This window comes from Numida meleagris, chromosome 13, assembly GCF_002078875.1.
Source record: "Numida meleagris isolate 19003 breed g44 Domestic line chromosome 13, NumMel1.0, whole genome shotgun sequence".
NCBI classification, from domain to species: domain Eukaryota; kingdom Metazoa; phylum Chordata; class Aves; order Galliformes; family Numididae; genus Numida; species Numida meleagris.
In genome coordinates, this window is record NC_034421.1 from 13,126,259 (window position 1) to 13,149,155 (window position 22,897).

The 22,897-nt window shown below is 59.0% G+C and overlaps 2 protein-coding genes across 3 annotated transcripts in view; both read right to left on the reverse strand.

The window, feature by feature from the left end:
- Positions 266-21,983, reverse strand: SRL (sarcalumenin). Of its 2 annotated transcripts, XM_021412011.1 has the most exons (6): positions 21,923-21,983; positions 13,037-13,135; positions 12,377-12,472; positions 5,278-5,394; positions 4,557-4,790; positions 266-3,914 (listed from the first exon to the last, which is right to left on the reverse strand). In XM_021412011.1, the coding sequence occupies exons 1-6, from the start codon at positions 21,981-21,983 to the stop codon at positions 3,103-3,105; spliced, it is 1,419 nt and encodes a 472-aa protein (XP_021267686.1). In that variant the 3' UTR covers positions 266-3,102. The 2 variants fall into 2 exon arrangements, with proteins under 2 accessions (XP_021267686.1, XP_021267687.1); XM_021412012.1 differs by lacking the exons at positions 12,377-12,472; positions 13,037-13,135; positions 21,923-21,983 and adding an exon at positions 10,208-10,259.
- The window catches only part of TFAP4 (transcription factor AP-4), an 8,983-nt gene continuing 8,104 nt past the window's right edge, over positions 22,019-22,897 (reverse strand). Inside the window, exon 7 of the mRNA XM_021411762.1 lies at positions 22,019-22,249. Coding sequence (XP_021267437.1) covers positions 22,019-22,249 — 231 coding nt within the window. The remainder of the gene's footprint in view (positions 22,250-22,897) is intronic.

Consider the following 22,897-nt stretch of genomic DNA (forward strand, 5'->3'; position numbering starts at 1 on the left):
AGCAGGTCCCCAGGCAGGTTGGGCACCAATGCAGTGCTCCAGAGGCAGAAGCCATGGCCATGCAAGGTGTTGGCTGCTCACACGTGTCCCTGGGCTTTGTGATGGGGACAGTGGGGGGACCCCATACTTGGGGGACCCTCTGTGGGTCAGAATACGCTCCTCCTAGCCCATGGGGAGGAAGCATAGCCCCTGCTGTCCCCTTCCCCTGCCGAACCCTTCCTCACACAACAGCAGTGAGAAAAACTAAGCAGGCATCCATGGGGAGTGAGTTTGGAAAAGACCAGGATTTATTAGACAGGCTGATGTTCAAACTGACAGTTTCATCCAAATGCGCATGATCATGGGCATCTACACAGGCCCTGTGCCCCAACTGTGCCACTCCCACAGTGCCTGTCCAGCATCCTCTCAGGATGGATGCCTGCAGCCCCGGTGCTGGGGACATAAGGGCTTGGGGTTTTCAAGCAAAACACCAAGGTCTCCCCGCTCCCCTTCCCCAGCTCCCAGTGCTCCCCTAATGCAGCTGAGAGGGGCTGGGCTGATCGGTCCCACAGCTGGGACCAGCTCAGTGTCACCTGCCCCATCAGCACAGGGCCAAGGCTGTCTCTGGCACTGGGCCACTGCTGCCATCGCTCTCACGTGGGGTGCTGCGTGGGGCATTGTGTGGGGGAGGGAACCCCAAAGTGCCCTACTGGGGAGAGGCACTGGCCATCACAGAGGAGCCCCATCTGGGACCCTCGCACCAGGGGGTGCACAGGGTGCGTGGATGGTGAGAAGGAGAGAGGGAGGGAGGGGCGTAAATGGGAGAGAAGGCAATGAGTGCTGAAGAAAAGCTGGAGCAAAAGGGAAGGAGAAAAGGAAAGGAGCTGGAAGAAGGATGGGAGCATCCTGAGAGCAGAGTAATGCTGCCTTTGGGCCCATGGCCATAGGGAGAGGTTGGGCTCCTTATGGGGCACCCCAGATAGAACCCACCAGCTCTGGAGGGACAAAGACAGCAGAGAAAGAGATGGCACAATGCAGCACTTGCAAATAGAAAGTTTGCTTCTATGCGCGTTGCTTACCGTGACAACAACGCACAGGCAGGAACAGCAACAATATCAGCACATTTCTGTCAGTGTTTCTACTCCATTAGCTCCTAAGAAAACCATGCAAATTCACCTGGCCAAGGAGATTGAGAGGCGAGAAAGAGTGGGTGAGACAGAGAGGGACGACGATGAGCAATGGGATCATGTAACAGAAGGAAAAAGGAACAGAGTGAAGGGAGGCAGCAGCTCTGGGCAGGTTGGAGACCTCGCAGCACTGACTCATGAGTGCATCACTTCTCTCCGGGCTATCCTGGCTGCGTTCTCCGACTCCTCTCCTTGCCTTCACTCGTTACCTCCAGTCCCCTCCCATCAGACATGCCCCTTCCCACGCCTGGATGTGGAGATGTCTCATGGTAACCAGTCCAGCTCCAGTCCTACCACCACGCAGAGCCAGGGAGCATGGGAAGTCCCTGGGTGGTGTCCCACAAACCCAGCTCGGCTCAAGGGACCTCTTGGCAGCACCCAGCCCCCGTGCCCAGGGACGTGGAGCCCCATGGACCTTCCCTCTGCACCAACATCCCATGGGCCAAGGGGAGACAATGGGTGCTGCCCTTCACACCCTTCTCATCACACCAGAGCCTTCCATGTCCGTCATTCTCTTTCCCTCATTCGTTCCCTTTGCCTTTTTCTTGCCTCACCCGGCACCTTCACGTCTTCTTGTTCCTACCCAGGGTGAGTCCTTCAGCACCAGAGCTTTCCTGGAGAGCAGTGTTAGCGGTGGTCCTTCGGCAGGTTGCTGGTGTGCTCAAAGGCACCAGCCTCCATCCAGGTCTGCCTCTTGGTGGCTTGCACTGGGCTCAGCACCAGCCACAATCTCCCAGCCTTCGCTGCTGGGTTTCAAGGTCAGCTCCCAGGGGAACGTCACCTGCTCAAAGCAATGCTCACTGCCCCGTGGCTGCCGGGACTGAGTGCCGATGTGCAGAGATGAGCCAAGAAAATCACGGCTAATGTGGGTGAAGTCTGGAGAACAAGCTGCAGAAACCTGCCTGGACTGTCCTGGGGAGAACACGTCAGCAGAGGGGAAAAGGACGCGGCTGGTGATCCTCCATTCCTGCTTCCCTCCACAGAGCACAAAAACGTGGGGGACTCGGAGAAAACACTCAACATGGACTGAAAAAGGTCAAACTGCCTAACTATTAACCCTCTGAGCCCTGCTGATGCTCAGGCTTTGCTTGCCAGTGTGGATTTTGAGGTTAATGGCAGGAGCGGGCACTAGTGCCTCGTCTCTGTGCTGGCCTGGGGAGGGAAGAGCTTGCTCACAGCCCTTGCAGGTCGCTGTGATTTGGGTGCTGTCCTCATTCCTCCAGCACAACTCGCCTGGTTCCAGCAGCTCCTTTCCAGACCACTTCTTGCTCCGACATGGACTTGCAAATCTCATCACGACAATCCATCTGGAGCCACGAATGCCCCTGCAAACACGCAGCAGGACGGACCGAATCCCTTCTTACAGCTCACATCCAGGTGAAGGCTGCAGAATCAAGTTAAGCTCGGCTGTTACGTGAAAGGAGAACTCCACCAGGCAACCTAAAAGTCTTGGAAGGAAAACCAGGATCAATATTTGCAGGGATTTTCAGGATGTTTGTGCTGTGCCCCAGGGCTCCTGCTGATGCCCCAGGTTTCTGTGTCACCGCTGTCCCCTGTGCTCTCACGCCGTGCCCTCATTCTTGCTCCCTGCCAGCTTCACGTCTGCACAGGTTGAAACTCCTGTTCGCCCACCTTGGCACCAGTGAAGAAGCATCTACAGTTCTATCTCACCACACATTTCTCATACTTACAGCCTAAACATTGCCTTCTACGCAAAAGAACAAAGATAAAATGTCAGGAATTCACAGTTTTTATTCTCTTTCTTATGCCCACCCATCTTCCCCTGCCATTGATGTCAATGACTCAAGGTCCTCATCGTACAGTAGCCTTTGCCAGTGTGGCACTCAAAGGGTTAACAAACCATGGCTTCTTGGACAGATAAGACATAAGCTCATTCACCAGTAGGAACACGAGGCTGCTTATGTTACAGAACACCTTACGGTTTCTTGTAGCGATTCTTTGGGGTTTCGCCACAACCAGTGACGTCGCAGGAGAGAACGTTGGGCTTCTTCCCCAGGCCGATGCTTCCCAGGAGATCGGGAAGCTCGCGAGTGATGGCCTTCTCGATCTTCTCCAAGTAGCACCCTCCCATGTAGGAACACTGCTGAGACAGCAGCTTAAAACTGGTGATGGGGTTGATGCCGAAGAAGTCCTTGTAAGCCTCGCGGTTGGGGAGGTCAAATTTGCTGACATTGGTCTTTGCCAGAATGGACTTAAAAATAAAGAACTTGTCAGGATCTTCCACAATGTCTCTGAACACCAGTTCTCCATCGCTAAAGAAGGTCATTTTGTCCTTGTAGGTCTGCAGGTAGCGATCGACCAACAGGGCGTGGATGCGCACCCGGATGGCGTGCTGGCGTATGAAGGCAATCTTATTTTCCATCCTGTTCTCAATCACCTGGTTGAGATCTTCCAGGAGCGATATCTCTTCTTTGAGGAACAGGTCTTTGTGGGTATCCGGGTGGTACTCGTGGGGCCAGAAGGAGCTGACGTACACCCTGGGCGGCTCCGTGACGTTGATGAGAGGAGCCAGGCTCCAGAACAAGGCCCCGTAGACTCTCATGAGCTCCTGGGTAGCCAGGCTGTCGGCTTTGTTCAAGATGATTCGGATCTGAGACTCGCGGCCCTTCAGCTGGCGGAACAGCATCTCCAGCTCCAGGCCCACGTCCAGCTTCGTAGGGTCAAAGACAACGAAGATGAGATCAGCTCTGTCGATGAACCACTGGCACACGTCGTTGAACGGGTAACCTTGGGGAGAGGAAAGAGAAATCCAGCAGAAATGGCCAGCACAGGGGGAGTCCCTTCAGACCAGATAGACAGACTATGTGCCTGCAGTCTCACACCCTCTCTTCAGAGAAGACTTCTCATGCAGCACAGAAACTCTTTCTTATGTGCTAAAACACTTCAGAGTTTCTTGGCATGCAAGCTCGTCCCTGTGTCTGAGCCTGCGACTGCATGCCTCCCTCAGCCTCACCTGCAGGCCTTTCTCTCCAGGGAGACCTCGTAGTGGATTTCCAGTACGTCAAGTGAGCTTATATAAATGATCTAGACCAACTTTTTTTATAGTCCGATAGTGACAGGACTGGGTAGTATGGCTTTAAACTAAAAGAGGTGAAATTTGGGTCAGATATTTGCAGAAATTCTTTACTCAGAGGGCGGTGAGGCTCCAGCACAGGCTGCCCAGAGACGTGTGGGTGCCCCATCCCTGGAGGTGCCCAAGGCCAAGGATGGAGCTGTGGGCAGACCGACTTCTGTCGATCCCCACAATGCAGGAAAAGACCCCTGCTGTAGCCCAGGGCTCTTCCTCAGTGTGTCTCAGTTATCTTGGCTATCCTACATCATAACAGCACCCTTCCTGCAGCCCTTTAGGTGAAGGCAGAACACCCCTACCTCGTTCTTGCTGCTTGCGGTTTTCAATGATGCCTGGTGTGTCCACAAAGGTGACTCGCTCCAGGAGTTTGTGGGGCACCTCTATTCCAATCAGCTTCTCCAAGAAGTTCTGCCCAAACTTCTCCAGGGGCGAGAAGGAGCGTGCACTGTCAGCAGCCATCACAATGCCCTCGATGGTCTTCAGCTTGGGGCCGTGCATGATGACGGTGAATTCAGAGGTGGTGGGTTCTGCCCCTGTACAGCACAAGAGGAGCAGCAGAGATGTGAAATCCACGCCAGGCACTGGACTTCGCAGGGACTGGCCCAGGACAGGTGGGGATTTTGGAAGCATTCCTTGCTTGGCAAGAGATGCTGGGGGAATGTGGGAGTCAGGGCCATAACATTCTTGCCAAAGCTCTGGGGAATGTGACAGCAAGGCTGTTTTCGGTGGGGACCGGTCCTTCTGGAGGTGGCTTGGCTGAGAGAGGTGCCCTGGAGAAGCACCTTCCACTCAGCTCCCAGGGTACAAGATGACGTGGGTGGGAGCAGAGACAACTGGGATTTTCTCCTGGGAGGTTGAGTGCATTTGTTCCTGGTGAGGAAGGATGGGGAGAAGAGGCGAGGCACTCTTGCTATGACTGCTGCTCACTCACGGGGCTGGTGAGCCCTGTGCTACAGGACAGGGATGTGGCACAGGGAGAAGCCCCCCCCACAGGGTGGGGGGCTGCGGTGAGCGAGGTACCTGTGTAGAGCTGGTAGGGAGTGTCGTCCAGCCCCAGGAGGTAATTTATCATGGAGGATTTGCCAACGCTCCACGGTCCCAGGAATAGCACCATCGGCTTGGAAGTGATCTCCCCATCTGCAGAGAGGGGAAATAACAAGAGGAAGTGAAGAAACAATGGCCATGGCCGCTGTGTGCCGTGCACTCCCTGCCATAATGAGCATCCCATCTGAGCAGCGCGGCGATGAAGGCCTCGGAGAGCTGTCTGCCCTCGGGGCTGCTCTCCCAGCACCGCTGCAGCTGCTTGGTCACACTGAGCCATGGCACTGCAGTGAGATCAAACCCTGTTTGCCCTGCTCTGAGCTTTGTCCCTTAGACTACAGAACGGCTGGAAGGTCCTTTAGTGATGGTCTCGGCTCAGTTTGAGTTCAGCTGGTTGAGCGCAGGGCTGGCGGCAGGGGTAGTTTTGGAGAGCAGGTGCCACAAAGCACTGGGCATGCAAGGGACGTGGTCATGCTGCGGTCAGGTAGATGCCTCGTGCAAAAGGAGCTGGGGTGTTTGAAGGGTGCAGGGCTCCAGCCCAGCACAGGGAAGGCAAGCTCAACCAACAACCCTGCTCTGTGCTTGGGGAAAGGTGGGAGGAGAATTTAACCAGTCCCATTCTACCCTGAAGCTTGCTGAGAGGCTCAGAGAGCACAGATGAGGGCTGCCATGGGGCCCATGAGGACCTGTTCCCACGTGTGATATCTGCCTAGGACCCGCCCCTGCTCCAGGGGGTGCTGGGGCTGACTGGCACCATCAGCCTGTGCCCATGCTGCCCAGCCCCACCAAGCCCCCGTGGTTCTGGGCATGGTTCTGCCTGCACCAGAGCAGCCCCCAGGCTGTGCCAGCCCCCAGGCTGTATTCAGGGAGCGTGCTGCAAGCCCAAATCAGAACAGAATTGGAAATGAAAACAGAAGGGGTGAGATCCCATTTCTGGCAGCTTTCCCTGTACCCGCTTCATTCCCAGGGACCACGCCACCAGCCAGGCAGGAGCACGGAACCTCGCCAGCAGACAGAGCACCCGTCTCCATGTCAAGGGAGCCCCGAAGCCAACATGATGCTGAGCTCTCACTCCCATGGGTGGTGGAGGGCATCGCATAGCAGCTTGGCACCCAACCCATCCAACAGCCCCCACAGCATCGCTGGAGAAAGGAACGGGCTGGGGATGTCTCTCCATGGGGCACAGCCTGCAGCCACACAGCTTAACCCCTTGTCCAGGACAGGGCATCCTGCCGGCCCTGAGCCCTGCTCGTTCCATGAGCTGTGGGGCTGCACCAGCCAGAGCCCTGCGGTGGGAGCACAGCCCCAAGCCAGGGCAGTCAGACCCAGCCCCTCCTGCTGCCTCTGCCAGCAAACACGCAGCCTGCCCACTTCTGCCTCCCTGGAACATTTGGGATCTGTCTTTCTGTTCCCATGAGGGATAAAAACAAGTGTTGAAACCTTGGGCTTTTCTTATTAATTATTCCTCTGTGCCGCTGTATCGCTGCTGCTCTGTTCGCTTGCTGGCTTTAATTGGGTTTCGGATTATTATTGTGATTATCCCCTGTGATGTTGTGCCAAAGGTTTGAGGCGGGTCCCCACATACTGTTTCGTAACAGGTTCCCGGCCAGGTGTGGCAGCGTGCAGGCTGGAGCCAGCGAGTTCCAGCTTCACTGCATGGACCGTGGGGCTCCTCCAGGTGCCATCCTCATGTGCCAGGGAGGCAAAGCGGCTGTGCCAAGGCAGGCAGCCCCTCTGTGGGTCTCTAGCAGCTCACCCAGCCTATCTCCTGCCTTGCTTTGGAAAGCTGCTGGGCCTGGAGGATGTCACCCCATGAAGGGTCTCTCCTTGCTGCTGCCCTGGGCATGGGAACAAGGAGCAAAGCGTGTCTCCCACCCTGCCGGTGCTGGTCTGGCCTGCTGCCCTGCTGTGTCCTGCACTGTGCCCCTCCTGTACGGGTTTACTATCACCCTGATGGGACTGCCAGGGGAAAAAGGGCTCGGGCATCTGCCGGCTCCTGCGCATGATGACAGCGGCTCCGCCACGCAGCTCTCTCCAGCCACCAAGTGGCTGCTTGCTCCCAGCCCAGCCTAGCTCACACTGAACAACGTGTTCATCTCAGCTCATTCCAACTCATCCCAACTAATCCTGGTGGCTTCTGCAGACCTCACACCAGTACAAGATTGAGCCCTGCGTGCAACTAGGGGACCCATGTAGCCCTCTGCATTTCATCCGTGGTTCTGCTTAAAACACAGCAGCCACTTCTCTAAACCGATGGGTTTCTGGAGTACAAAGCATGCTGAGAATCACAAAGCACCCAGTGAACAGAGCCAGGAGGGCTCCCCTCCCTCTGCAGGGTCTGTTCTTGCCCTTAACCCATGTCCTGGAGCATTGTTGCCCCTGGTGGGAGGGCTGCTACCCTGAAGGGGAGGGCAGAGAACTGCTTCCCTCTGTCACAGAGGGACTGTTTTCTACAGCAGTGGCTTTTGGGGAAGTTTTTCCACGTTGCTTCCAAGGCCAGGCTGCCCTCAGGAGGGAGCCCTGATGCCTTAGGGCTGGGATCCCCCTCCTCATGCTCCAGCCCAGCAGAAGCGCTCAGGGATGGCTCAGCCCATGGGGCAAGGATGACCCATCCCAAGACGAAGCAGAGGACAAGGACAAAGCCTCCCTCCTCTCCTCACTCAGATTGCCCCACGTGCCCTGCCCCACTCAAACAGGGTGGGTTCAAGCCCCTGGGCAGGCTCTCCCAGCATCACCCCCTGCTACCCCACCCCTGTGCCCAGACACTGCCAGCCCCACCGCCAGGGCAGGGACAGTGCACGTGAACCTGCAGCAGCCACGGGTCTGTGCACACACACACACACACCCCCACGGATGCAGGGAAAGTCACACGTGGATTCTCACCTCTGTGTCGTGCATTCACCCCCCGCGTGTGCACACCCACACAGGCAGCAGCGTGTACGCATGTGTGCCTGCGCGGCGAGAGGCGCAGATAACGCAGCTATCTGACACGCTGTATTTATCTACACTGCTCCCCGCTGCCTGCACGCTGACACGACAGCGAGCCGGCAACCCCAGGGCTGCACCAGGGCTCTGCTGTGTCGGTACGGAGGAGCCTGCTCGGGCAGCACCGCAGGGCAGGGGCTGCGGGGCCGGGCACGAGTTGGGATTTCCCCGTCCTTTTGCCGCAGTACGTTGCAGCGGGGACGCAGGGGAAGGGCAGCGCTTCTTGGCCTCCCTCCCAGCCCCGCTCCTGCGGGCGTTCCTGCCGGGGCCGGGCGGCTCAGCTGGGCACGGCACGGGCCAGCAGCCAGCTCCAGCTCCCGGGAGGGCTGAGGCCGCCGCGCAGGGGCCGGGCGGTGTTACTGGGACAGCTGCTGCCGGGTCATGGGCTTAAACTGCAGCCGGGGGGGATCAAGGGGAGGCATTCGGGGAAGTTTCTGCACGTAGCAGGGCGAAGGGTGGGAAGACACCGCCCCGCAGGGTGGGCTCTCCGCTCTGCTCCCGCGGGTGTGAGACGGACCCGCAGGTCCACCACGAAAGCCTTTGGGTCGTGCATCGGGGAGCTGACGCCTTCCCGAGGCTTAGCCCACGAGGGGAAGGTTTAAAAGCCCAGGGGAGGTGGGGAGTGCTGCGGGCAGGCAGCACGGCGGTGCTGAGCTCTGCGCTGTGCCGGGTGCTGTGGGACAGGGAGCGGCTGAGCCACAGCTCTGCTGGGGTGAGTGAAGGGGAAGGGGCCGCTGAGGAGCTCAGGCAGCGCTGGCAGCATGCAGGGGACAGGCAGCGATACCAACCTGTGGCAGAGGAGCCCAGGGTGCGTCCGGGGTAAGCTGTTAGCAGGGGACACGGGGAGAGAGAAAAGGTACCGTGAGTCGAAGAAGGGATGCGGCTGCCTGGGTCTGGCCCGGGCCGGAGAGGGAGCTGAAGAGCGGCCCTGGCCTTCTCGTGGGTGGGACAAGGCAGCGGACGGCCACGTTTCCAGCAGGAAAGAAGGAGTTACAGTCTGTGAGCAACGAGACCTGCAGCTACCAGGACGAGATTCCAAACCCAGCCTGCCCTGGGCGCAGGCAGCAGTGCTGCACCGGCGATACCCTGCGCCCAGTCCTGCCCCGCTCAGCTACTGCCTTCCCTGGCAGCGTTCACCAAGCCAACAGAGCTGCACAAGCCCGATCCAGACAGCAGCAGCCCGGACACGTGCCCCAACCACGCAGCGGTGAGGGTGCATCCATCCCTGGCGACGGCAGCTGCAGGCCATTCCCCGCACAGGCATGCTGCCCTGCACACACACAGCAGTTAGGGTCTCCGTAGTGCACCCTGCAGCAAGCTGCCCATCGCCAGGCTGCGCCCTCGGCCAGGGGTGGGCACGGCACAGCAGCCCAGCCATCACCAAGCACACAAGCAGAACCAGCACGTGAGCGCGACGGCGGAGCAGAGACATCCTGCACTGGGCACGGGATGGGATGTCCCTGCTGGGAGCACGGGGCGGGCAAACACTCTGCAGTGTGCTCAGACCAGGGGCACCCCAGCACGTCTCAGCCAGGCTCACGGTGCCTGCTGCGGTTCCCTTGGGACAGGTGACATTTGCTCAGTGCCACAGCAGGGAGCCCCTGGCTGGGGCCGACACGGAGCAGAGCTAAAAGGAAAGCAGACAAAATGGAGGGCTGCCGTGTAATGGAGGGGCGAAGGAGAGCGTGGCAGCACCCCTCTATATTGGCTTACACTTCCAAAGGTCAGGCATATTCCATGACACTGCTGCCCCGCTGCTCCCCCAGCTGTCCTGCTCTTCCCAGCCAGCTCAGCCTGCAGCTCTGTGCCCCCTCTATGCCACAGGGGATTCCCTGCAGGGGCAGCTCACGGCATCTGCTGGTTCACAGGCACCCCCCCCCAACACCAAGAACCCCTTCAGACCATAGGCAGGGCTAGGGCTCACCTTACCACATGACATCCTCACCCACCTCACAAAGCCAAAGGGACTCCCCGAGCCAACCCTCCTGTTAACCTGCAGGCTGTTTTAATTATGCTGCTAACGAGGGGTTGGGAAAAGCTGTATCAGTGGGTGTAACAGGCAAACTGCTGGGGTTGTTGGGTGGTAGGACAAGCAGCTCTGATAGAGGAAGTGTGGCCCAGGGCTCTCACAGCTGCATATGGCTGAGCTGGGGCTGTAGGCAGTGTAGTGTCCCTATGGCAGGAAGCTGTGACTTTAGGTTACCAGCTCTGGGTCACGCCTGTACAGCAGGGCATGGTGGGCTGTGCTGGGCACTTGTGCAGAGATCCAATCAGGGCAGCTGCCAGCCTGCAGGATGCACTGGGGGTTGTTCCTCATGGTGAGGAGGAACAGGCTATGGGGCAGTGGTGTGAGATGAGGCTGCGAGGAACACCAGAGCTCCCCTGATGAGCCCTGCTTGGGAGCTGGGTTTGAGAGGGGCACTGGTTTATAAAGCATGAGGCTTGGTGGGTCCCAGGGGCTCTCAGCAGGGGCTGGGGAGGCAGTTGTCAGTGCCCTCCCAGAAAGGAGCAGACAGGTGCTGCTTGGCCATGGGATGGCTCTAAATTGGACTGAGATGTCCTGAGCAAGGAAGCAACCCGTGCACTGAGAGCTGGGGCTGAGGGCTGCATCCCCTGGAGGTGAGCAGCAAAGACAGTGTAAGAGGCTGAGAACCCACCACCTCCAGTGGTCTCCTAAACACGGTGCCCCACGGTGAGCTGGCAGCGTGTGCTGGTTGCTGTGACCCCAAGCTGCCCTCCCACATGGCAAGCAGTGCGAGGCAGGCCCAGGCAGCGCAAAGGCAGCGACACAGAGCTGGCTGCAGGAGCAGCAGCGCACGCCTCATGTTGTATGAGCCGTACACCCACCCACCCCACAAACCCTGTGAGTGGATGGTAGCCAGTGTCCAGGGTGTGGGAGCTGGGCTGGTGCTGAGGACTCTGCAGCCCTGTCCCCACCCTGTCCTGCTGCCCCGTGGGTCTCCTGTACTTGCTGCTGCCTCTGTGCTGGGTTGAGGGATGTACTGGCCTGCCTACAAGAGGTCAGAAGTCTGACACTGACCTACAAGTGGCATTTGGGCTAAAATGGGGCCCCCTGTAAAACAAGGGTTCTGCTCTCAGGGGGTGTTTCCCATGGGTTCACCCGTACAGACATGGGACCCATTAAAGCTGTGGAGGGAAGGTCAGTGCCATGTGCAAGGTGCTCCTGTTGCATCAGGAGGGGTGGGCATTGCTCCAGGGCATGAGGGCACCCAGGGTGAGAAGCAGAACCCCAGGGCTAGGAGGGACCCTGGCAGGAGGGTGATGTGAGTGTGCATCCAAGGCACAGGGGTACTTGGCCTCAGCTCGGGATGGGGCTTCAGCAGAGACTTAACCTCAGTGCACTGAGGCCTCGGACTGGGCTGGAGCCAGTCATCTGGACCATGGCATCAGGATCACTAGAGCCAATGTCAGCCTGTGGCTGTTCACGCCAAACGGGTCAGAAGAGCCTCCAGGTCTGTGAGCATCCTGGGGCCAGAGCTGCACTTGCCTCTTCTGGAGGGACACGTGTACCAGTGGGGCTCAGCCCAAGCCAATGTCTGTGGCCACAGGGACCTGCTCACCTGATCCAAAGTGTCTGCAGTTGCCAAGGGGTGGAAACTCTAACTCCCAGGATGAATGAAGACTTGAGCTTGAGGGATACCCTGCCCACGTGGCCGTGTCCCATATGGAGCAGGAAGGATGCCAGCTCCAGCCACCAGGAAGCTCAACCCCAGCCTTGAGATGTCCTAAGCTTCCTTGCCAAGCCTGTCTCGCTGGGCCATGATCTCTGCTTGGCATGGGTACAGGGCATTGATGTTGAGCAGGTGGAGGACCCAAAGCAGGCAGAGTTCAATGTTCAGCCTACACAGATGGTCCTGACAGCAGATGAGCTAAGGCAGATGCAGGAATGCCCGCCTCTGGGTGCTGGTTCACTAGGGCATGTCCTCCAAGCCCAGCATGCTCATGGCCTTCTTGGGAAGCTGTAGAGGAAGCCAAGCTACCCGAGCCTTTCCATGACCTGCTCTCTGTGCTGTTGTCTGAATGCATCCCAATGACCTGACGGTGCCGGAGACCCCGGTGCCCGCAGCATTACCTGTGATCTCATGCTGCCTCAGCTCATTGTATCTGTAGGACTGCTCCAGGGGCTTGATGGAGGCGTGGTAGATCTTCCTCAGCCGCTGCAGTACTCCTGGAGGAGCAAAAGCACACACGTTGGTGACAGGCAAACCCCGTCCACCCCCTTTGCACCCCTTCTAGGTAAGAAGCTGGACATTCCCTGCAGACCTCAAGGATGACTCAGCTGTAAATAAAGGGACACATCTCACACTAGAAATCTTGCCCAAACTGATCCAAGTCACGCATCTTGAAGCCCCTACCCCGCTGGTATTTGTGCTGCTCTTGTACTTGCCAGCAACCGATGCAGGAACCTCCCTTGTTAATGCTGTTTAGCACTCAACACTCATAATCCCCAAAGCCCTCCACCACGGTGCCCAGGGGCCTGGTGGCAGGCATTTCCCAGACATTTATCATTCCCTTTCTAGTCCTGACTGCCAACGGGATCAGCAGAACCAAGCCTGATAAGAATAAACCAGAATTCATAATTAGAATAAAAATCAAAACCCCTTGTTACAAGCTGCCCCAAGCTTCTCTGAGCGGCAGGAGCAGCGTGGCTGGCTTGGGCTGATACACCAGCTACCAGGCCCCCAGTTGTATGCCTTTACATGCCCTTGGATGCCAGCCTGTGTCCCCTCACCTGAGAAGTCATCAGCAGGTTTGTCTTCGTTCAGCTTGAGGGTGCTCTCCAAGTGGGACCGGTCACGCTTGGTGGGCTCACTGGCATCCTCAACCTCTTCTGGAGGGAAAGACAGGGAGACCCATTATGGTGGGAGCTGACAGCGGGGGACAACGTGGGTGCTCACACAAGCTGTGCTGGGGAGAGGTTGATGGGGAGCACACGCATCCCGAACCCACCGCGCCCGGCACCTGCCGGCTTTGGCACACCGCTTGGATTCTGTTTTCCAAATGTTCCTAAGGGATTTGGTTGGAGCTGCCGGGGGAAACGCTGTGGGCAACTGCTCAGCTCCGAGGAGGGGCAGTGAGGGAGAGGCGAGGGCTGGAGCCCGTGGGGAATGCGAAGGACGTGCCTGGAAGGGGCTCTTGGGTGCTGGGGAGTGCTGGGTGGGAGCTGCGGCACCTGCTGCCCGCAGGGCCCCTGCCCACCCCACTGCTCCCCGACAGCTGCAGCTCCCCTTGGCCTTGGGCACTCTGCTCTGCCTCTCTCCCTATCCACTCCTCAAAAATCACACGTCAAGCTGGAGATGTGAGGGTTTGCAAGGTTCTCTCCTGCCTCTCCACCTCTGCGTCCTGCCAGGCTGCAGCCCTCCATGGGCGCAAGCTGTCCATGCCTCCTTGACTTGGCAATGTGTGGCAGGAGGTGGCCCTGGGTACATTCCCCAGTGTCCCCAACCCAAATGTGCTAGCAGAGCCGGTGCACCAAGGGCCCCATTGGCTGGACCCTGCAGGGGCTGTTGAACGAGGCCATGAGGACGCGTGCCCCGCTGGCTGGGCTATGGGGCACTGCCAAGCCCCACGCTGAGCCTCAGGCTGGGGGGCTGAGGAGGACCTCTTGACTTGCCAAGTAAAGCCACCAAGACCAAACTGGGTTTTCCTCTCAGCACAAGGGTAAACTTTTTGAGCTTGGATGTTACGGAAGGAAGCAAAAAAGAATCAGCTGCGTCCAAAGGTTGCTGCCTTACCTACGGGCCAAAGTCCGCAAGCATTTCTAGTAAAACATGGAAGGGGGGATCACTTTTCCTAAGCTAGCTGCCTTTGGCTGATTGGACACGCCCTGCCCACGGCCAGAGCAACGCTTCAGCAGTTCAGCGGTCTGAATTAGCTCTTTGCATCTTCCCTACATGGCAAGGGCTGAGGGCCAGTGGCTGATGGACACGGGGCCCACCAGCCTGGGCAGCGTCCTGCCCGTGTGCCAAGAGAGCCGGGTGAACTCTTGCGGGCTGATAAATGTCCTCTAACAGCTTTGCAGCTGCTGAAAGGGATTGGAGGGAAGAGAGATTCTTATACGTGTCTGCAGATGAGAAGAGGAGTCATGGGCTTAAAGTGCAGTGAGGGAAATGTCGGCCAACCTCGGTATCACCGCAACGAGCGCTGACGTCTGCGGGCTCCCACCTCGCCATCGCTGCCCACGGCACGGCCGCCCACCCGTGCAGCGGTTAAGGGCAGGCGCAGGAAGCACAAGCATTAGGAGAGGGCCATGCATTAGGCGCAGTTTAATGTGCCAAGCTCAGCTCCGCCAGGTTTGATAGTAGGTCACTCTCGATGCCCTCTGCTCGCTATGTTACAGCACACGGAGAGAAAAAGACTCCAACCTATCTGCCTGCGCCAGGGCTCAGCAGCAGCGGGGCGGGCGCTGGGGTTGGCTGGGTTCTCCATTTCTGCTAGTGGTGCCTTGTCTGCTGGGGGGTCTCCCGCTGCTGCCGGTGGGTCTTCTGCTGCTGGAGGGTTCTCCACTTCTGCTGGTGGGATTTTGACAGCTGTTGGTGGGTCTTCTGCTGCTGCTGGGCTGCTGCTGCCAGAGCCGGGCTCCACGTCCCCGCAGGGTGGGTGATGGCAGCTGGCAGGGCCATCCCTCTGCTCTCCCTCACCACTGGCTGCTGCCTTGCCGTGGCCATTTTCCCCTGAAGTCTCTTCCTTGTCGGTCCCTTCAGCTCTGTCCTCCAGCCCCTCTGGGCTGGCACCATCCTCCTCAGACTCTCCCTCCTCTGCAGACTCCCCCTCCTCCTCCGACTCTCCTTTGCCTTCATCTTCCTCAGACTTCCCGTCTTCATCTTCCTCAGACTCCCCCTGCTCATCATCTTCCTCTGAGCTCTGCTCGTCCTCTTCCTCTCCTCCCTTGGGAGCAGACACTCTTGGCTGCTCCATTTTCTCTCCCTCTGAGGCCACTTCCTTGGCGTCGCCCTCCTCCTCCTGGCCGCCATATTGTGTGCCAGGCTCTGGGGCAGCCTCTCCCTCTACTTCAGGGCCGCTCAACATGGCGTCCTTCGTTGACGCCCTGTCAGGCCCCTCCTGGCCCTTCCCTGCGGCCTCACTCAGGCCTGCCTTCAGCTCTTCCTCCCTCTCGCCACCTCCCTCAGTGGTGCTGAGCACAGAGGCGTTGGCGGCTCCGCCATCATCCTCCTCCTTGGGGCTGCCATTGGCGGCCACCTCCTCCATGTGGGGCTGAGCGGCGGATGAGGGGCGTTGGGCAGCATGGCCGACATCTTCATCTAAACGATGAGAACAGCTCGGTCAGTCTCACCCGTGCCCACCCGTGGCCATGGGGGACAGCGGGGGCAAGAGAAGGCTTTGAGGCCATCACCAAGACTTTAACTCTTTCTAAAGCATCTCCGGCTCCAGCTCGCTGTCCTGGCCATAGCAAGAAGCTGGGTGCAAAGAGGGCTCTGCGGGCAGAAGCGCTGACGCTGCCCAGATTGGGGACGCGGCCCCATGGCCGCACACACCACAGCCACCCATGACTGTGCAGCCTGTGGGTGCTGCAGAAGCTCTGCGGGGCGGCGAAGCGGCCCTGAGAGAGGACCCAGCTGCATGGGGAGCTCTGAAAGCTGGGAGCGAAAGGCCTGGGGCGCTTGGCAGGTGGAAGGGTCCTCCCCAGCCCCACACGGCATGGTGGGCTCTGCCTTCCCAGTGTGGGGCCTGACCCCGCGGCGGGCACGGAGCTATTTATTGTGCGTGTCCCTTCATTAGGAAAACATTTGCCACTCCGTGCAACTGGCTGGAACACAATGAATTTGTTCTGCGGGCCAGGAGCAGGCATCTGTATTTTCCATAGGCCTCTGACTGCAATTTAACATTAGTCAACGGATGCCAAAAATAAAATATCAACAGCTATACTGTCTCCGTTACAAACAGTTGCTGCTCGTCTCAATAATCCCCTGAAAACTCGAGTGCCTGCATACCAGGGAAGTGTTTCAGAGGAAAATAATGCCTTTGTACTCCAGCTGGAAAGCAGATGCCAACCGGGAGCAAGGCCACTGCTGCCTGGGCTGTGGGCATGGCCAGCGGCTCAGGCATGGCACACGGCATGGAGCCAGCCCTCTCCTGTAGCCTCGCACACAGTATCCCACACCTTAGTGCTGTGCCAGGGACACACAGGACCCTGCTTGCCATGACATCCACTGCTTTGGCAGCACGATGGCATGGGTGTCAAACCACCCTCCAAGCAGCCCAAAGGGGAGAGCTGGCACGAGGCATGCTCTGCCCACCTGCACCCCGAGGGTCCCCATGGCAGGTGAGGACAGGGATATTCTCAGCGTGGCCCCAAAATAGCCAATGAGCCAAAGGGCTGAGAGGGAAGTGCTGCTTCCAGGGCAGGTGTTTGGGGAGGGTCAGGGCAGGTGAGGAGAGGCTGAGCAGAGGAGACCCCACCAGGGATCTCCACGTGTCCCCTTTGGATGCAGAGGACGGATGTGTCCCCCAGCAGCGACCCACTGCATCCCCCGTGCCCGGCTGTGAGCCATCTCCTGTGGGAGAAGGGAAATGTTCGCCACACATTTGCACTGGGATATTCCCTGCCACGGGCTTTATTTCCCGTGACCTTCATGGAATTACATAAAGCCCCTCTCCCTCTCCTTCTCCCTCCTGTTTCCCCTACATGGTCTCCAAATCCATCACAAGGCGAATTGTGCTGATCTGCAGATGGCCGGCTGGTGAGCACTGGGAGGCTAAATGGGCCGAAGGTTATGGGCTTAACACCCTTCTCCTGTCTTCTGTGGGCTAAAAATACATCCAGCAACTGTACAGTGGGGTGAGCAGCAGCTCGGCAGGGCACGGGCAGCACCAGACCCTCACTCACTTGCTCATCCCCAGCCCCTCAGCCAAGGGTGACGTCCTGCAGCCCCATGCACCCGAGGATGGAATGGGACAGCTGTGATGTGCAAACCTGTTGTACGGTGACATCAAGGCTCCCCTTGTTCATACCCTGCATTGTGCCCAGCAGCGTGGAAGAGAAGATCTCGATCCGCTCACTTTCGGGACCTTTGGTCCCTGGCTTGCATGGCTGGGAACACAGCCGCCCTGTCCCCTGCTGTGACAGCAAATTGTGGCACAACCACAATGGAAATCCAGTGGTGGGATATGGGACACCGGTGCTGATGCCACAGCAGCCAATATGGGAAGCATGAGGATGGTTCCCCCATGCTACGGCTATGATGCACGTGTCCCTTCCCCACTGCCATGCCTCCCTCCCTCCTTGCACAGGGCTGTATGGAACAGTAACGCCAGAATGAACGGAGAGCAACTGCCTCTGTGAACGGCATCGGGGCTGGGGACAGCCAGGAGGGACAGATGGGCACAGGTGGCCCCGGGAAGGACATTCTCCCCCTCCAGCAGAAATAGGAGCCCCGAGTGTGGGGACGGCGGTGCGTGGCGCCGCGGGGATGGCTTTTCACACGCCTTCTTCCCCTGCCCGAATCTCAGCCCCGGCAGCACGCAGGGAGTTATTTCTGACAGTGGCTGTTTGGGGGATCAGCAGTTCTGCAGTGGGAGAGGTGCCCTGGGAGGCGCAGAATGCCCCGGGGGAACCACGTGCCCTTAGGGGTGCAGGGCCCCACACAAACCCTGACTTTGCCTTTTGCCACTGCCCTGTGCTCAGCATTGGGGCTCCCTTCCTTGCTCATGTTTTACACCACAGAGGAAGGAGAAAAGCCAACATTAACCAAGCTGAAAAGCCAGCATTAACCAAGGCAGCCTAGTTTCTGTTCTGCTCCTCAAGGCATGGGAACCCAACCCAAGGGAAAGCTCCGAGATGGGCACCATCAATAGCCACAGAGGGGACAGCCACCATCTCCCATGAGCCTGGCTCTCCCCCTGCGTTCCCAGTGGGGCTCCGGGGGATCCCACACCCTGGGGTGCACATCCATTCTGGGAGCTGTGCCCATCCTGGTGGCAGTAGCAGTGACAGCAGTGACGGTGGCACTACCCAGGGGGACACGGGCGCGAGGAGCTGCACGGGTTGAAAGGAAGCCAAGGCCAGGTCCCAACTGCCAAAGCAGTATTTCTTGCCATCGCTATTTTAATGAGGCCTGGTCAAAGAGATGTTCTGGTCAAAGGAGCTCATTGACTTAGAGGAACATCTTGCTGCTATGAAAGAAAGACACATGTATTTTCTTGTGGGGAGTTTTTACTGGACCCAAGGAAGCCCCTAGCCTGCCTCTCCTCTCCTTATTCAGCAGAAGTGAGGCTGCACTGAACCTAAAGGCTGTGCTTGGTCCTGACAAAGTCCTGCGATGGGCCAGGAACGCGGCTGGGCTTAGAGGAGCCACCCAACGCCTCCTGGGATTCCCACAGAAGACAGCGGCCACACCACAGACCCACTGCAGACACCCCGTGTCACCCGACGTCCCCGCCCAGTCTGCCCATGCCTCAGTTTCCCACTCCATGCACTCCCAACAGCCCTGGGGCATTTTTCCAGCAGTTTTGCAGGAGAAATCACAGTGTGGAAGCTTCCTGCACACTGGAGGAGATGTCTGATCTACGCAGATCACAGCAGGGACATAGGAAACAGATTTGTCAGGCTAACTTGACCTGGTTTGTGGTGGAGATTTCAAGTTTAGCTGGAAAAGAAAATTGGCTGTTGATTTCTATAAATAGTGGGGTAGAGCTGCATGATATTTTGATTAAGAAAGCAGGGCAAGGAAACCTCAACGATTAAAACCAGGCCTGGGGCTTGCTAAATATAGAGAGGGAAATGGGGAATGGTTTCCGCGGGGTGGTTTTCTGACTGCCTTCCCACAGGGTGCTGGCCCCAGGGTTCCTATCGGAGCCTTGGAGGAGAACCTGAGCCCGTGACCGCCGGCTCGCAGATGGCACAAAGATGAGGGAAGTGGCGAAGGAAGAAGTGAGATGGGAGGCTGGGGTCTGTAAGTGAGCAGACAGCGAAGAACAGCTTGGATTTTGGTGCCAGCTGATGCTTTGTCCCGCATGATCCCTAAACTTTTGGGATCGTTCAGGTGGTACTGAGACCCAGCAGTGGGACAAGGACCCAAATTCAGCTGGGTCCCTAAACCAGCACTTTTCTATGGGTGTTAGCACCAGGCCTGACTCGGGGCGCCCACTCGGAGACTCCCCTGGCCCCTCCACCAGCACACGAGCTCACCAGCTTCCTCGGGCTATCACTTACAAGGGAAATGTCCCTGCAGCTTAAAATAGCCCAGCGGAGCCCTGCCAAGCTGCCAGCACCCACTGCCATGCGAAGAATGGGGCGATTCTATGAGCGGTTTGCTCACCCTCAGACCTACTGCCTGGGTTGGGATTTCAGCCCCCGCAGTGCAGCAAGCAGCATGCAGGTCTGCGAGCAGGGACATGGTGGGGACACGAGGTTTCCCGTCCATCCATCCTGCCTGGATGGATGTCACCTGCACAGCATGCCAAGAGTGCTCCCAGAAACGTTGAGTTTGGTGGGAATGTGGGTCTCATCGCACCAGCGTGCCCAATATCTGCCTTGCTTTGCTCGGCCCATAATGTGGGAGAGAGTTAGGGTACCCATGGGGATCCGGATCTCCACTGTGCAAGGGGATGTGGCAGGGATGTAGGTGGCACAAAGGACTGAGAGCTGTGGCAACCCACACCCCATGTCTGTGCACCAAACAGCAGTGGTGCCCACGGTTGTGCTGATCCTTGTCTGGGGTACGGTGACCCCACAGCTCCAGGGAAGCTCAGTACCCTTGGGGGGCAGCTGGATGGGATGGAGGTGGGGGGGAGCCTGGGGTGGCAGAGCTGGGGTCACCCATGGGGTGGTGACACATGGTGAAGGAGCTCACCTCAAGGTGTCATATCCTGTGAGCTGAGGCCTGCCCCAAAGTGAGAGCCCATGTCAAAGTGACATGTCCTGGGTGATGGGATCACCTCAAGATGCCATGAGGACGTGGTGATGGAGCTCACCCCGAGGTGACATATCCCAGGTGGGGGGAACATGGCAGGGTGCTATGTCCCGGGAGATGTGGGGCACCTCAAGGTTGGTGGAACCCACCACGAGATGACACTTTCCAGCAGACATTTCCAGACAGCACTTCTGAGGTGGGCTCCACCTCAAGGCTCCACTCTGGGTGATGGGGAATCACCCCAAGATGCCGCAAGGACGCGATGACGCAGCCTGCCCCAAGGTGGCACATCCTGGGCCGAGGCAGGACGGGGAGTCCCGGGGCACCAGGGGTGGTGGCCACGCTCGCTGCCACAGGCAGGGCTCTGTGCCAGCCCCGTGACACCCTCAGCACTCGCTGCAGAAGGACACAAGTGTGCCAGGGTTTCCCTCAGCTCCTTGCCCAGCTGGAGGTGGGCAAGGTCCACGGCGGGGAGCTCTGCCAGGCCCGGCCACGTGGGCCATGGGCCCTTCCCACCCTTGGGAGTGGTGACAGGTCCCCAGCAGCTCCAAACCAGCGTGTAGTGACAGCCTTCAAGATGGCAGCGGCAGCCGGGGTCATGGGGTTAGTTGGCAGACAGCAGGGAGCACGTCCACGAGCCCGGCTCTGCCCAACCCATCTGGCAGACCACCGGTCCCATGGAGCTGCCATTGCACCCCACAGCACCAGGGTGAACCCAGCACCAGCCGGGCTGGTCGCCGTGTCCTGCGGTCACCCTTCCCCAGCACCTTGTAGGGCCACCAGCCGTGCCCAGAGAGGACCCCTCCATCACACTTGTCTCATCCACAGAGGTCACCCAGCCACCGGCGGTACGCGTCCCTCGCCCCAATCCCCTTTTATTCACCAGAACGGTAAAAGATGCCCTTAAAAGGCTAAAACTGCACTGGGCCGGGGGTGCCGGGCTGCGAGAAGGCAGCAGCTGCGGGTGCCCGCACGCGGGGCCGTGGTGGCGCGGGGGCCAGGCGGCCGCAGGAGCGCAGTGTCCCCTTACACGGCTGTTTCCATACTTAGCTGCCCCCCGGCAGCGCGGCCGCCCGAGCCCGGCCAGGCAGCGAACCGGCCCAAATTAACTCAAGGGCAAACAAGGGTAACGGCGGTGCCCCAGGGGACGCCACGGGGCCGGGAGTGCAGCAGGGTCTGGAGGTCACCCCAACGCTTGCCAGACCCTCGGTGGGTGGGGGTCCCGTGCTAGGCACCCTGGAGCCCAGCAGCCCCCACGCAAGGGGCTGCAGCCCGGCAGCACCGAGCTGTGCCAGCACCCGTGTGTGACGCTGCCCCCAGCACCCCGGCTGCAGCACAGCCCCTGTGCTCACATTGGGTGCAGAGCAGGGACCCCAACCCACATCCCTGCCAGCCCCTCCTGGCCACACGCTGCCTCAGCTCCCTGTGTCCCTACATGTTTTGGGGGTGCCAGCACGTCCTGCTGGGGGCACCCACCCTGGGGGCCAGGCTGGGCACACTGGGTACCCACAGCCCTATGGGCACCCACAGCCCCATAAAGCACCAAGAGCTCTGTGGGCACATGAAGCCCCATAGGAACCTCCAGTCCTTTGGGCACCCACAGCCCCAAAAAGCACCAACAGCTCCAACAGGCACGTACAACCTCATGGACACCCACAGCTCCACGGGCACCTGTAGCTCCAACTGGGCACCTGCAGCCCCACAGGCACCCCCAGCCCCATAAGCAACCCCAGCCCCGCGGGTACCTGCCGTGCCGAGGAGCAGGAGCGAGGCCACGCAGCAGCACAGCAGGTTGAGGCGCTTCATGGTGGCTGCCAGGAGCTCTCCGCCGCTCGCCGCCCCTATTTATACGCCGGGCCGGGGGCCGGGCTGCCGGCTGTCGGCTCAGCCCTGCGCACATGCCGCTGCCGCTGCCGCCGGGGGCCCGCAGCCGGGATCGGGGCGGCAGCGCCGCGGTGCCGGCGTCGGGGAGGGGCCGGCACCGTGGCACTGCCAATAGGGTCCCCAAGGATGGGCGCAGCCACTGCGCAGCGTCCCGGGGACATCCGAGGAGGACCCCCCGCCCGCGAAGGCTGAAAGCGCAGAGGGCGGTGGGGACGGGGATAACGGTGCGGAGCCGGGGGCTGTGCCGGGCGGGGGGCACAGCGGGGATGCGGGATCCCTTGCCAGGTTAACCCTAACCTTAACCCTAACCCAGGCACCGCGGGTGGGAGACGTAGGGACCCACAGCCACAGCGGTGCCCCCCAAAAGCCATGGGAGGAGATGGCTGTCCTCAAAGCCCTGGGGAGACGCAGCGGACCAGGGTTCCCACCCCCTGGGGCACGGAAATCCTGACTCCCCCTACCCCCGGCTGAGAGGCGTAATTAGAACCGGCCCGAGCCCCCCCAGCACGGAGCAGGTGAGCCAGGCACCGGCACCGCCCAGCGCATCCTGAACCCGCCCCCCGAACCCAGACCCCACGGAAGTAATGCCGGGGCAGAGCTTCTAAAAAACAAAGTACAAACTTTATTTTGTTTCTTTACAAAGGCACGAGCCTCTTTTTTTTTTTTTCCACTTTCTTAACAAAATATAATAGCTTCTCAATGAACACAAAGACCTGAAAATCGTAAAAAAAAAAAAAAAAAAAAAATAAAAAAAAAAAAAAAAAAAAAAAAAAAAAAAAAAAAAAAAAAAAAAAAAAAAAAAAAGAAAGAAACCGAGAGAGAAACAGCTGTGGCTG